Source organism: Syngnathus scovelli, chromosome 3, assembly GCF_024217435.2.
Source record: "Syngnathus scovelli strain Florida chromosome 3, RoL_Ssco_1.2, whole genome shotgun sequence".
NCBI classification, from domain to species: domain Eukaryota; kingdom Metazoa; phylum Chordata; class Actinopteri; order Syngnathiformes; family Syngnathidae; genus Syngnathus; species Syngnathus scovelli.
The window spans coordinates 21,553,472-21,566,995 of record NC_090849.1 but is presented as its reverse complement, the minus strand read 5'-3'; the positions used below and the strand labels follow the sequence as shown (position 1 = coordinate 21,566,995).

Below are 13,524 nucleotides of genomic sequence, written 5' to 3'. Positions count from 1 at the left end.
TGAATGACATTTGAATTCACAAGCAAAACAATGTAGGATTGTTACTAATTCTTAATTTCAAATCCATTGAGGTGGCTTACAAATTTCTGTTATAAAAAGTCAAGTCAAGTCAAGTCAAGTCAAGTCAAGTTTATTTGTAGAAAGGGCTTTACACGTACAAAAAAAAGTCAAAAAGGGAAACATTTGTCATTTATAGTCACAAAGGAGATGAATAAAACATGATCAGTCAATGATTGAAAAATTGTCGTCACTCTACTCCAGATTGTGTTTTTAATCAACAAAACTTGGTATCCCAGCAAAAGTAGCCTCAAGCCTTTTTCCCTCATAGCAGGAAGAACTCTGTTATTGTTTTTACAATTAAATGAGATTATTGCGAGAAGTCAACATTTTATTAATATGAAAGCAGACAGTAAAAAAAAAAAAAAAAAAAAATCTGTAATAATTTGGACTGTTTTTATATCTCGATGGTTCTACTTGCACTTGCGGTGCACAACGGAGGCTCCAAACTCATTGTAGTCGTCCTTGGTCACCCAGCGCTCCTGGAAGGTGGGGAACGTGACCAGCAAGGAGCCGCCGATCCAAACCGAGTACTTCCTCTCTGCGGTAGCGATTACCTGGAATGACACCGAGGCCACCTTAGATGAGTCACCAACTATTTTTTTCTCACTTCCAGATAAATGACTCCAGTTGCAGGACACCAAGCTGGTTTGGTTTAACTAGCGGGTGGGAAATTCCACATCACAGTTTGCCAAGAAGGTATGTATTTGGGCCTTTAGGAGGACACCAATCAGTCCATATGAGCTCTGCGGACTAACCCAAAAACCATTCAAGTTATACCTTGACATTAGTATTGGGTGGGGCCAGGGCGTTCATCTCCTTCTGCATTCTCTTGGCAATGCCGGGGAACATGGTGCTGCCGCCCGACAGCACGATGTTGTAAAATAGATCATTCCGGATATTCTCCTTGCACAGCAGGACGCTGTCGTAGATTGTTTGGTGGACACTCGCAGACTCCTTACCTGAATGCAACAATGGCAAGAGGAAGGAAGAGAAACTAGAATCTGAGCAACATTTCTGACTTGATTTGAAGCGGTCAATGAACCGGAGTCAGGTTGGTACTTACCATGGAGGTCGGGCTGGAAGAGCAGCTCGGGGCATCGGAACCTCTCATTTCCGACATTGACAACTTGGCCATCGGGAAGCTTGTAACTCTTCTGCAGCTCAGATGAAGAAGTGGCTTTATCCATCTCCTGCTTGAAATCAAGCGCCACGTAGGTGAGGGTCTCCTTGATGTCCTGCACAATCTCACGCTGACCTGTGGGAAAAAAAATTGTTTTCGCTGAAGCGCAAATGCTGAAGCTAAAAGGAAGTTGCTGATACCCGTGGTGGGGAAGCTGTAGCCTCGCTCGGTCATGAGCTTCATCAAGTAGTCGGTCAGCTCTCTGCCGGCCAGATCCAGGCAGAGGATGGCGTCGGAGATCACCTGGCTCTGGTAGACGGGCACCACGCGGGTGAGGTCGTCACCAGAGTCTACGACGATACCTGCGCAAAGGCGTTGTGTGAAACCCTCCACGAGAAAAGCGCCTCACGATCGCTTACCTGTGGTACGACCCGACAGGAACAGTGACAGGACAGGTTGGACAGCCACATACATGGCAGGGGTGTTAAAAGTCTCGAACATGATCTGTAGCATTGCCGAGGTTAGCGACTTCACAGGAGTGTAAAGTGTGTGTTGGACTGCCGCTAACCTGCGTCATCTTCTCCCTGTTGACCTTGGGGTTGAGCGGCGGCTCGGTCAGCAGGACACGGCAATCCTCGGGGGCCGTGCGAAGCTCGTTGTAGAAGGAGTGATGCCAGATCTGAAGCACATTTGAAGCAGTCAGCTCCATCCACCAAATTTTAGCTTTCAACCTGACTCACCTTCTCCATGTCGTCCCAGTTCGTGATAATCCCACGTTGGATGGGGTACTTCAGATTCAGGATTTCCCTCTTGGTCTGGGCCTCAGCGCCCACGACAGGGGCAGATCCCGTCACCGTAGCCTGCGGCATAGCGCCGTTTGTTCATACCTTCTTCCATAGACTCGCCTAGCTACCCCGCTATCGTCCTCCTACCGAGTCTTTGGGGTAACCCACGACAGTTGGGAAGACAAATCGAGGGGCGTAGTCTCCAGCGAAACCGACCTTGGTCATGCCGGAACCATTGTCGAACACCACAGCGAGCTTGTCGTCCATTTCTGTCGTGTTGCATTTCAAATCGTTTCAAGCATTCTGCTCCCAACATTGGACACCAAAAGGTCATGAGTCGAGGTCTGGTTTAGTCTCTAATGTGCTGAGGTTATCAATTTTTTATAGTGTTCAGTAAAGACCTTTTCAAAATAAAAACCCTGTTTGGCTTTGGGTGTTTCTACACAACTCGTTAATGCACACACACCCACACATGCATGCACAGACACGCACAAATACACTCCCAACAAACAACATCCACACACATACGTGCACAAGCATACATGTACACACACACTTCCATACACAAACACACGTACACACGTCAGAACCTATATGTACTATATATACACACACACACACACATATTTTTGTGTATAAATATTGACACCCAAATACTATATAAATGTATATGCTGTGGAAAAACACACACACACACACACACACACACACTCATACAGATGAGAAGTGTACTCGTCTGACCTGTTGAGGTATGCCTAGCACGTCTCTGGTTAGTCGAGGTGCGTCTCTTTGATGGATTATTTCCCGGCGGACGCAGAAATACTACTGCTCGTATAGTTAAGCTGCCTCTAATCGTCCGTGTGCTCCAAATTTGCACCAGGTGTGCCGCTCAACCTGCTTCACTTGGTCTCCCAGCCAATTGGGTTGTGTATTAATGCTTTTGGGGGGCGAGGTTTGGAATTGGACTAGTTTATCTTGTTGGTTTCATCTTGTCTTTCTGCGAGTGTTTGCATGTGCGTTGGATCCGCGGTGGCTTCAATGGTATCTGGGCCGGGCTCCAGTTGAGCATTTAGCGGATGCGGATGCGGGTGAGGGTGTGTGTCCTCATCTGTGTCTGTGCTTGTGTTTTCATTTGTGTGTGTACTTGCCTCTGCATGTAAGCATATTTTCGTTTGTTGTTTTGACATTTTACCACTGTCAGGTGTTTAGTGTACAAACGGCTGCTATTTTCGGCATGCCAGGCGCCGGTCGGTCCGCCTTGTCTGCACCCCTCGGGCTTTGCAATATCAGGTTGGAGAGAGAGCAGCTGCAAACTGCTTGGGGCGCTGCTTTAGCAGGGATCTCATGCACGGGTCTCACGGACCCAAACAGAAAAATGAACATCCACAAGCGTCTAGAGGGATAGGAGTGTACCATATTTAGGAAGACCCACATGACCTCAAAGAAAGTATGTGTGTGCGCATGTGTGGAGTCTTGACAACGTGTGTAGAGGTTTCCTACGGCCACGAGAGGTCATTAGGGCATTAGTTATTCGAGTACTGTCTTGTTTATGCCACGGATCTATGTGCAGTTCGTATTTGGGTTATCACATTTAATTTATTATTGCTAGTTTGAAGGTTTCTGTCGGTGCTTTCTGCATGTTATGTTGCACTTGATGGCTGAAACTTCGTCATTTGAAATTGAGGAGTGTATTTATTCAGTGTGTGACCACATAAAGACAAAAGTCAAATTGTGAAATGATGATTTATTCCATCTTCAATAAACAAGATCGTGATCATCAACCTGGTCAGCCAGTGTTGTCATCACCTACAAAACAAGGGTCAAAGTGTGTGTGCGTGTGGGCAAATTTTTGCACGTGTGTGTGTGTGTGTGTGCCTACTGTCAGTTTTGGCAGGCACGGGCAGCGGCGGTGCCTGTGGAATGCAGGTGTAGGCCGCCTGCAGGTATCGTGTGTTTTCCTTGCAGGGGTACTCTCCAAACACCGCCTCGGTGACAGGAACTTCGCAAGAACGCCGGTTAACACAGCTAACGCGTGCACACACACAAACACGCATACACGTCAGATAAGGACACTTCTTGTTTCGGTTCAGGTGTGTGTGTGTGTGCGTCATCTCACAGGTCCTCCACCACCATCTCAGCCCACGGAAAGGCGCAAAAGACACCCTCGCCGTCGTCAGGGTGACGCTTGCCCTCCCCGCAGCGGGTACCGACGCCCACTTTGTACAGAATGTGGTCCAAACGAATCTTAAAACTTGACTCTGCGAAGGCACATATACAGCGAAAACATTTACACACACACACACACACACAAAATGCACACTTGTCCTCGATCTGCACGCACAAAAACACAAATTGTAACATGGCCACAAAAAGACAAACAAAAAGCAGGCACAGATACAAACGCAACAAAAAAAAACAAATGTAGACAAAAAACACAAAAAGCAGACTAATGCAGAAAAACACACACGATGTACCCACAAGAGCATAAAGACAAGAAAATGTGTATTTTCTTACCACATGCCATCACAGCAGTGTCATTGTGACACGCATACACCACCACACCCTCTGTAAGACATCAACATCATCATTAATATTGTGATCATCATTCTTATCATTTGGGTGTTACGATAAAACCTACCGGATGTGCGAGAGAGAAAATAAAGCGCAGAAACCACTGGGGAGGAGGAAATAAAACATAAATCATGTCATCTTCCTCATTTTACATTCTCACATCATATTTGTGTGTATATATCCTGCAAATAGCCATGACATACATATTTCATGTCATCCTATTTTCCAAAAGAGCCGTTAAAAGATATCCACAAACAATTGGAAGGGTTGTAAAATCCAACCGGACTTGATGGATAAAAGATAAAAAACACAGTATACGTTCAAAACAATAATAAATTGTTAATGTCAATGCGTTGCAAAATAGCGACGATGTCACTGATGTAAAGTCCGCATTCTGGTCTACTCACAGGCCACGGCGAGCATCCTGAACATGATGGCAGCGTCTTTCACGCAGGCACCCAAGTAAAGGCGCCACCGTTAGCATGGCGGCTATTTAAACATCCGTCGTGGACAAGCACGCGCACGTCCCAAGCACGCAGGCTAGCCGCCGCCATCGCCGCGGGATAGCCCGCAACATGGGCCTCCTCGAACAGATGTGGCGAACATGTCGAAAACTGCACCACAACTTCATAAATTGACATTTTTCTCCAGCATCCAGATGTTTCAGCATTTTATGGGATGAACGCGACCGTGATGACAGACGCCGCTTCAAACCAAATCAACGAGAAAAAAAAACCTCAATGTACAAATTTAAGCAGAGTGCTTGTTAGCGTCAAAACTTAAGCATGGCTGTTAATTTCAAAATTGTCCTCATTAAAACGTTCACATGAAGATCGTCAGCATCAAAATGTTAGCATTGTCAACTGTTAGCATTAAACTTCAACAAGGAAGCTGATAGCATCAAAACTCTTTGGATCGAAACCTTAGATTGGTGTTATTAGTGTCAAAAGTGTTTACATAAGGACTTTAACATTCCTTTTACTGGTTAGGATCAATATTTTAGTAGGTGGCTAGTGTCACAACTGTATAAAACTATTGCCGTATAAATTTTAGCTGTACGTTTGATTAGACACCAGAAACTGAGCTGACAGGTCCTGATGCTAATTGTTGGTTTTATGTTCAAATTGGTTAAAAATAATATATATTGTAGTTGACTTTATCCTGATGCATTTATAGTGTTTGAATTGATCAAATGTTATTTTCTTGACATATATGTACTTTGGTCTCTTTTAACATATTTACATGTATGTATGGATTTCATTGTCGTTCCAGATGTTTTATAGTTTTTCAGTTATTTGATTTTGAAAGTTTTTATTACACGTTTTCTTTACTTTAATGCCTTTTTAGTTTCACTATGACGTCACAAAGTTTCAAGGGGAAAAAAAAAAACGAAAGTGAGGCCAGCCGCGATGAGGTCACATATGACGTAATACTTCACTGACCCACAATGCACCGCGCCGGCTGCTGAAAGTTTACTTCTCTTTTGTCGTCTTCTCGTGAAACATACTCCTTGCGTGACCGTGTTTGGCTATATAAAATGATGTGACGTCACAATAATATTACATTAGAGGTTCTTAAATATGCACCGCTAGCGTAACAGTTGGGTACGTGGTATAGAAATAGTGAACACTCAACCTACCGGCCTGATCCTTTCGGTTCATGCAAATGATGACCGGTGATATCACGTGACCTACGTGAGAAGGCATGCCCCCCTCTTGTTACGCAACATGTCTTTAAACCGTCTGACCATGAACTGACTTAAAATACAGGGTAGAAACTATGTCAAATGAATATCGCAAAGGGAAAAGTTAAAATATTACGTATCTGTGAGGTGTTAGCTAACACTCATCTCTTTCGGAATTACCCTGGTGTAGTCGTTCGCACTCAAGCCCTGTTTGGTTACCTGAAATGACGCAAAAGTAACGTTGACATTTGTCATAAGACATCAATGACATTTCTTCTAAATAATTCAGTGACAAAATATCCAAACATCCCCAAGAGTAATAGTTGTGGGTATTTTTTTAAGACGGTTGTGGAGGAACATTTCACCACGTCGTCTGATCTCGCGATGTTTGACAATACGTCTGAAACCTCGCGGTAAGTCGACGCGATTCGTCACTACCAAACAAACATGGTGGCTTACCGACAGGTCCATGTGCTTCTTGTGAGTCGAAACGGATCTACTTGAAGTCAGTTTGAATCATTTGTCTTTCTTTCCACCTTATTTCTGAAAAGAAGAGTGAAGCTTTAAGCTCCGCGGTGAGCATAAAGACAACATGCAACACGACGACGTAAGTGAATAGTTAGCATCAGGCTAACGTTAGCCTGGACCTCATCGCGTTATTACTGAAGCAAACACTTGTTATTACAACTTTTCGTGTGATGTTATGATTGTCGCTAATGTCTATTGTAGCTAAACATTACTTATATCATCGTTCAACTAACTATTTTCTGTTCGTGCAGGTAATTTGGGACCTTATAGGGAACAGGCAGTTCTGCTCTTACAAAGTCAAGTAAGTTTGAACTAAGTCTTCATTAAATTGATGTAATGTTTAGCAGCGTGAGCACAAAACCCGCAGAAAGTGAGATGTCAGGAAAAGCCTACTAGAACAGCTTTTTTTTTCTTTCCTTAGGACCAAAAGTCAAAGTTTCTGTCGCAATGAGTTCAACATCACCGGCGTGTGTAACCGTTCGTCGTGTCCACTGGCCAACAGTCAGTACGCCACCATCCGGGAGGAGAAAGGTACGCAAGCGCGGCAAAGAAGTTTTGTAAGATTTGTATTAACTTTGTTTTAAATGCTGGCGGCACAGGTCAGTGTTTCCTCTACATGAAGGTGATTGAGCGAGCGGCGTTTCCTGCCAAATTATGGGAGAGGGTAAAGCCAACCATCTTTAAATAGACAATAGAACATTTGTGTATTTTTTCTTCTTCTGTAGATGTGTTTATATCCACATCCCAGCATATCTTTTAATAACGAAGAATGACAACTGTTCATATCGACGCAGGTGAAGCTGAGTAACAACTATGAGAAAGCTTTGGAGCAGATCGATGAGAACCTCATCTACTGGCCTCGCTTCATCCGACACAAATGCAAACAACGCTTCACCAAGATCACGCAGTACTTGATCCGCATGCGAAAGCTCGTTCTCAAGAGGAAGTAAGTACGCCGAATGCGCAACGTCTTCTAAGGTCCCCACTAAAAATGGATCGAGAGTTAGAGTCACGAGAGTTAGGAGTGTAACCAGCAGTGTGATATGTTCATCCTTAAAAGACAAATCTCAAATCAAACATTTCAAATTGTCATTTGTGATTTTCTAGGAAGAAACTGGTTCCTTTGAGCCGTAAGGTTGAGCGTCGGGAGAAGCGCAAGGAGGAAAAAGCTCTGATTGCCGCACAGCTGGACAACGCCATTGAGAAGGAGCTGCTGGAGAGGCTCAAGCAGGGGACGGTAAATAATCAACTCCGCCCAAACGTCCTGATGCTGACCTTTTAACCCCCGTCGTGTTTCCTTTGCAGTACGGCGACATCTACAACTTCCCCATCGTGGCTTTCGACAAAGCGCTGGAGCAGCAGGATGAGGAGTCAGAGGCAGAGGAGGAAAGTGAGGACGAGGAGGAGGTAGAGAAGGATGACGAGGTGAGCGCGGAGATCAGGTTGATGCGTGAAAAAAAGTCAAGCGGGCTTTGAGGTGATGGTGTGGCTTCCTGTGCAGAATGTCGGGAGGCGGGAGTTTGTCGCCGACGATGAGGTGGAAGAGAGTGACCTCAGTGACTTTGAGGTACTAAATGTTCATGCTCTTAGAAAGTCCCACCTTTGCCATTTTCGCCGTGCCGCCATTGCTGTAGAGGGAAACCTCGTCAAACTAATTTGTCTCAATTTGTTTCAGGACATGAACAACTTGAAGACGAGCAGTGACGAGGGGGAGCAAAGTGACGAAGAAATGTCCACTGATGATGAGGACACAGAAGCGAGAACAAGTCAGAAGGCGCGCAGCAAAGGCAAATCTCCCGCCAAGGGTTCTGTGGCTCGAAAGAAGCGAGCATACGTGGAGATCGAGTACGAACGGGAAACGGAGCAGCCGGCCACCAAGAGCTTCGCCACGTAGGAGTCGTCACCATCAAACTGAACTGTGATGTTAGCGCAAACCCGGCATCGCTGTCAATCACAACTGCTCCTACTGCAAGTCCTGCGGCTACACAAAATGTTTGTTAACGTGCAGCATTTTTTTTTTGTAAATCTACTTCCTTATATATCAACAATTATTTCGACATAAAATGCTACACTGAAGGTCATTGTAAACATACAAATGCCAAGTTTTGCATAATGTTTAAGTTCCATTGTCTCCAATTAAATAGAGAAATGTCTTATTGGTGCCTTTTCTTTTAAAGCCTAAATATTATTTTTGGGACAATATTATTACTACATAACTGTGGGGGGGAATATAAATGACAATTTGTGAATTCATTATATACTAAAAAAAAATCCTCATAACTAAACATGTAGTGGGTCAAATTGATCCATGTCCCAGAGAAACACAATAGGGTTCACGAAAGTTACTTTTTATTCTTCATTAAATCTTAATGAAACGTGATGTCATCCCATAATATGACCACCAAACATGGAGTCTTGAATTATTTACAAAAATGTGAACCCCTGTATTGGTTGCACATGGAAGAAAATGTGTACTTGTGTACAATACAGTATAAGTAAAAAGCGTGAAGAAGGCGCCCTCTAGAGGCTGTAGAGCCATTTCAAAATGAACAAAAAATATTTTTAAAAATCATTTTTGATTGGTTGAAATTTGATTTTAATTATAGATTTTAGTGGGATTAAACGATTAAATAAATTTATGGCCTATTAAAGTGGATTCAAACTGGACTAAACTCATTTTCAACTGTATTAAAGTAGAATTCTAGAAGTAAAGTGGATTTTGTCTGGATTAAAATAAATTTAGACTGAATTACTATGGATTTAAATGCATTAGTGTCTCCAAGAAGAAAAGTTTATTTTTTAAAATATTGAACAATTGCTAAACATACATTGAGACAGACAAGCAAAGATGCTGACCGAAGGTGGGGCTGCTGTCAACCAATCACAAAGCAGCAAAAAGTGCACACTTAAACACCCCCCATCGTCCCCCAAAAAATATTTTAGCGTTAACTCAACGGGACTACAGAGGCTGCGCCTGCGCTCGTTTAGCTAGGAGGCCCGTAAAGGAAGCGAGCGAGCTAAAATGCACCCGGAATGCTACATTAGGAATGAGTGTACTGTAAGTGAGCTAGCGTTTTGGGGTTGCTAGAAAACATTCAATTGAAGGACTTTAAATAATAACCCCAAAAAATTGTCTCATTAAAAAAAAAAGAGAACTTTAAAAAGTCTGTTTTTACGTTCCTTCAAAAACCTTTGGACCTTCCTTGAACCACACTTTTACGTTCAAGACGTTTGTCATTGGAGGAAAGAAAAGTGGGATGAAACACTAATTGAACGAGCCAGGATCACTGAACCTTGAGATTCTGGACTGGTATTTGGATTTCGAATCTTTGTGAGGCACACAAAGAGGGACGAGCTTTAGGGCTTTCTTGCTCCACATGTCTAATTTAGAAATGAGACTCTTGGTGGACTCTGGACTTCAAGTCCAGAAAAATTAGTCTTGGTGGAGGGTCTGTAAGTATGTTCCAGTCTGCAAGTCATCTGGTTCTTTCCTATCAGATTGTAGAAGACCTGGTTCAGAACCTTGTTAGTCCACTATTATGGTCTAAGAATGAGAGTCTTCGGATATGAAACATGCAACAGGTTCCAGTCCAAAAGAAATGGTACTTGTGGACTGTTTGGAGTTCCAAGTTGGCAATCATTCTACATCCATTCCATTCCAGAAAGGGGACCTGTTTTTTGAGGTACCTAATCCAGATTTGTCATACAGGAATGTTTGGAAGATCCCCCAGTCGAGAACTAACATTTCAAGTGAATTTTCTCGTCATTTGATTCAGTATGTGATCGTTCCAGTTCTTTCTGACCTAACCTGATGGACAACTGGTTTAGGACCTTACTTTGTCAACATGTTTGGTCTGGAAATGAAAATAGGGGTGAACTTTGGACTCGAAACTAAATTCATCCAGTCCATCAGAGAGATTTCTTTGACTTTCCAATCCCATTATCTTGTCTATTATTATTGCAGATTTTTTTTTGGACCTCGACTGAAGGAGAACTGCTTCTTTGAGCTACCAAATGCATTGTGGCAAGGGAATGAGCGTAAGAGAGGACAAGAAGCTTTGGAATCTTTCAGTCCAGAAGAAACCATAATGAAGGACAACAGAGCATATGGACTTAACAGGGTGTAGCGGTAGAGGACAGAAGAAAAAAAAAAGTGATGGTTTTTGGGGTTTTAGAGAGGAGCAGCCCCTGGAATGTGACGGGTACACTTTCACATCCACGTGCAAGAACAATGTCTATTTCTCTTTTGGGGAATTCTGTGAGGAGGTGAGTGAAGCAGACTTGTGTTGAAACGTACTTCCTTCTTGAGGGTTCCGGAACGAGACGTTGGGGATTCAGGTGAGTTCAGAGAGACTCCCGACCAGGAGAGCCGACAAAGCAAAAAAAGAAGCAATGCGTCCGTCTTTGTGTCCGTCGTTTGGTCCGTTGATTGGTTAGCAGCTGCATCCGTCTTTGGGTGGCTGGCTGTCCGCGTTGAGTCGCCCTCCCTGCGGCGCGGACGGCTTGTGCTGCACTCCTGATTCGGCAGCATTCAGGTCTAAGCTGCCATCCTGGATGTTCTGGTAGATTCGTTTGGCTGCCTCCAGGAAGGCCTCCTCTACGTTCTCGCCTCTACGCCACCAGAGCGACATCTCAACGAGTGCGTGCGTGCGTGTGTGTATGTAACAACGATCGCGAGAGAGTGCGAGTGTCAGTAAGAGTATGCCAGAAAGCGTGTACTCACGTCTTGGCGCTGGCCTCCAGGAAGAGCAAACCTAAACCAGAAGAAGTCAAGGAAACCAATTAAGCATTTGCAGCGGGGATGATGAGATCTTTCTGCCTCATCAGCCAAGTGCATCTTCAGCGTGAGAAGGCTACGACCCCGAGACACTCCCCAGTCACGAGTGCACTCATTTCAGACGTTGCCATTTTGATTTCCACACAAATGGACATGTCAATCCAAATAGTCACTCTTTAAAAAGTTCCTCACCGTTCTCGTCCGCAAACTGTTTGGCTTCCTCGTACGTGACGTCTCTCTGCGCCTCCAGGTCGCCTTTGTTGCCAATCAGGATTATCACCTGCGCGCACACACGGCAACATGTTCACATTCAGCAACGTATGTAACCCCTCCTGTTTGTTACTGAAAAACACACAAACTCGGTAGAGTTTTTTTTGGGGCCACTCACCGTGTTTGGATTGGTCAGGTTCCTGGCGTCCGTCAACCAGCTGCTGAGATGATTGTAGGTGCTTCTCCTGTGCAAACACACGCCGACATCATCTAGTGATATCACCACAGAGCGGCACCTCCTTACCTGGTGATGTCATAGACCATGAGGGCCCCGGCGGCTCCCCTGTAGTAGGACCGGGTGACAGCCCTGAAGCGCTCCTGGCCCGCTGTATCCCAGATCTGAAGCTTCACCTTCTGGCCATGGACTTCCATGATCCTGGTGCCAAACTCCACGCCGATGGTGTGAGGGCAGTCGGCCATGACTGCGTACAATGATGACATCATCATTTGTTAATAAAGCAAGCTTTTGCAGTGAGCCGCCGGCTTTATCCTGGTTCCTTTACGACCTCACTGTATAGTGGAATTTCAAGAAACTATGTCCCAATTCAGAACCGCAATAAGGAAACACTGGATCGGAGCTGCAGGATTTTGGTCATATGACAAGTTTAAATAGTTCTTAGGTGTGAATGTGAGTGTGAATGGATGCTTGTCTGTATGCAAAGAGAATATTAAGAGGAGAACGTACATTTCTTCTCTGTGAACTGGTGCAGTAAACACGACTTGCCCACGCCCATGTCGCCTTTGAGAAGGACAAAAAATATACAAATCAGTCAGGTTGAAGGACGAGAAAAACACAAATGAATCAAATTGATGTAGGAAAAGGGTGTGGTCTTGACGTCGCACCGATGATGATGTACTTGAAGATGTAGGAGTAGTTGTAAGGCGCGGCGGTCATCTTTGCCCCTGTGGCAGAAATAAAAGTTGAACAAAACAACCTCGGAAAACTTTCAGTATCTTCCACCTTACGGTCGGCATGAAGAGGCCATTTTTATGTGCCAACAAGCTAAGCAGCTAACAGTTAGCCTAGTGTTAGCTCTCAAGCCACTGTTTTATTTCACAATAAACACAAAGGCACATCTTTAAGGTAGTCAAAAATCCCCCCTCTTGAGAATAATAATAAAATACAAGATATTTTTTCTGCGCTAACTTCGCTAAGCGGATAGCCGGCTAACAGCTGGAGCTCTATACCTAACAGCCAGGAAAGCAGAATTCACGAAGACAAAACAAACCAAAAATGAAACGTAATGACTTTTCAACACGATTTTTCTTTACCTTACTTTCCGGGTGTTTGTTTTAGGCGTAAAAGGCAATAAAGAAGCAACTTCTCGGACGGATAATTAGCTTCGTTTGTTAGCCGTAACGAAGAAGCCTCCGCCTCCTCTTCCGCAATACTTCCTATGCGTCCACCAAAACACGTCGCGTATCGCGAGACGTCCTCCAAGCATCGCGTGACTGGTTGCGTGACTTTCTTCCACCACGAAATGAAAAAAAAGGGGCGGGGTCACTGATAGTGTAGTGGTACACTTAGCTGTGCACGTGTGTGACAAAAATAAAAAATAAAAAAACAAATTACCTTTGCATCACATTTACTGTCATACATGTGATCAATTAAATGTCCAAGCGGAACCTTTTAGAGTAAAGTTCAAACATATTCGGTCGGTTCGGATTTCTGCGTGTGATCCGCCCTCGTTGTGACGTCACGCACGTGACTCCGCCCCACCTGCTACTT

The 13,524-nt window shown here is 44.2% G+C and overlaps 3 protein-coding genes and 1 non-coding gene across 6 annotated transcripts; 2 read left to right on the top strand and 2 right to left on the bottom strand.

The window, feature by feature from the left end:
* Positions 1-114: 114 nt before the first annotated feature.
* LOC125994129 (actin, cytoplasmic) lies at positions 115-3,007 on the bottom strand. 3 transcript variants are annotated; one of them, XM_049763351.2, is made up of 9 exons: positions 2,707-3,007; positions 2,113-2,271; positions 1,921-2,040; positions 1,749-1,859; positions 1,600-1,684; positions 1,381-1,542; positions 1,124-1,315; positions 838-1,019; positions 115-614 (listed from the first exon to the last, which is right to left on the bottom strand). In XM_049763351.2, the coding sequence occupies exons 2-9, from the start codon at positions 2,230-2,232 to the stop codon at positions 471-473; spliced, it is 1,116 nt and encodes a 371-aa protein (XP_049619308.1). In that variant the 5' UTR covers positions 2,233-2,271; positions 2,707-3,007; the 3' UTR covers positions 115-470. The 3 variants fall into 3 exon arrangements, with proteins under 3 accessions (XP_049619308.1, XP_049619307.1, XP_049619306.1); XM_049763350.2 differs by having other exon boundaries at positions 2,113-2,268; XM_049763349.2 differs by having other exon boundaries at positions 2,113-2,234; positions 2,707-3,006.
* A 3,175-nt stretch (positions 3,008-6,182) lies between these two features.
* On the top strand, positions 6,183-6,284 carry LOC125965915 (small nucleolar RNA U13). Its single transcript, XR_007480010.1, has one exon. It is a non-coding gene; the product is annotated as a small nucleolar RNA U13 (small nucleolar RNA).
* A 375-nt stretch (positions 6,285-6,659) lies between these two features.
* Positions 6,660-8,904, top strand: mak16 (MAK16 homolog (S. cerevisiae)). Its single transcript, XM_049763390.2, has 9 exons — positions 6,660-6,827; positions 7,000-7,049; positions 7,170-7,279; positions 7,348-7,412; positions 7,543-7,694; positions 7,856-7,985; positions 8,054-8,173; positions 8,250-8,315; positions 8,424-8,904. The coding sequence occupies exons 1-9, from the start codon at positions 6,813-6,815 to the stop codon at positions 8,640-8,642; spliced, it is 927 nt and encodes a 308-aa protein (XP_049619347.1). The 5' UTR covers positions 6,660-6,812; the 3' UTR covers positions 8,643-8,904.
* Positions 8,905-9,513: 609 nt separating this feature from the next.
* On the bottom strand, positions 9,514-13,226 carry LOC125994190 (ras-related protein Rab-14). Its single transcript, XM_049763426.2, has 8 exons — positions 13,068-13,226; positions 12,639-12,698; positions 12,481-12,534; positions 12,040-12,217; positions 11,914-11,980; positions 11,718-11,805; positions 11,472-11,502; positions 9,514-11,359 (listed from the first exon to the last, which is right to left on the bottom strand). The coding sequence occupies exons 2-8, from the start codon at positions 12,688-12,690 to the stop codon at positions 11,182-11,184; spliced, it is 648 nt and encodes a 215-aa protein (XP_049619383.1). The 5' UTR covers positions 12,691-12,698; positions 13,068-13,226; the 3' UTR covers positions 9,514-11,181.
* Between the last annotated feature and the right edge of the window lie 298 nt (positions 13,227-13,524).

Excerpts from the sequence above, each read along its gene's own strand:
- LOC125994129 (XM_049763351.2), bottom strand. The coding sequence starts at position 2,232 with ATGGACGACAAGCTCGCTGTGGTGTTCGACAATGGTTCCGGCATGACC. Across the intron at positions 2,041-2,112 it reads TGGGTTACCCCAAAGACTCG|GCTACGGTGACGGGATCTGC; the intron begins GTAGGAGGACGA and ends GCTATGCCGCAG. Across the intron at positions 1,316-1,380 it reads CTACAGCTTCCCCACCACGG|GTCAGCGTGAGATTGTGCAG; the intron begins GTATCAGCAACT and ends TTTTTCCCACAG.
- mak16 (XM_049763390.2), top strand. Across the intron at positions 7,050-7,169 it reads TTCTGCTCTTACAAAGTCAA|GACCAAAAGTCAAAGTTTCT; the intron begins GTAAGTTTGAAC and ends TTCTTTCCTTAG. Across the intron at positions 7,413-7,542 it reads CTGCCAAATTATGGGAGAGG|GTGAAGCTGAGTAACAACTA; the intron begins GTAAAGCCAACC and ends ATATCGACGCAG.
- LOC125994190 (XM_049763426.2), bottom strand. The coding sequence starts at position 12,690 with ATGACCGCCGCGCCTTACAACTACTCCTACATCTTCAAGTACATCATC. Across the intron at positions 11,981-12,039 it reads ATGGTCTATGACATCACCAG|GAGAAGCACCTACAATCATC; the intron begins GTAAGGAGGTGC and ends GTGTTTGCACAG. Across the intron at positions 11,360-11,471 it reads CTGGAGGCCAGCGCCAAGAC|AGGCGAGAACGTAGAGGAGG; the intron begins GTGAGTACACGC and ends CTGGTGGCGTAG.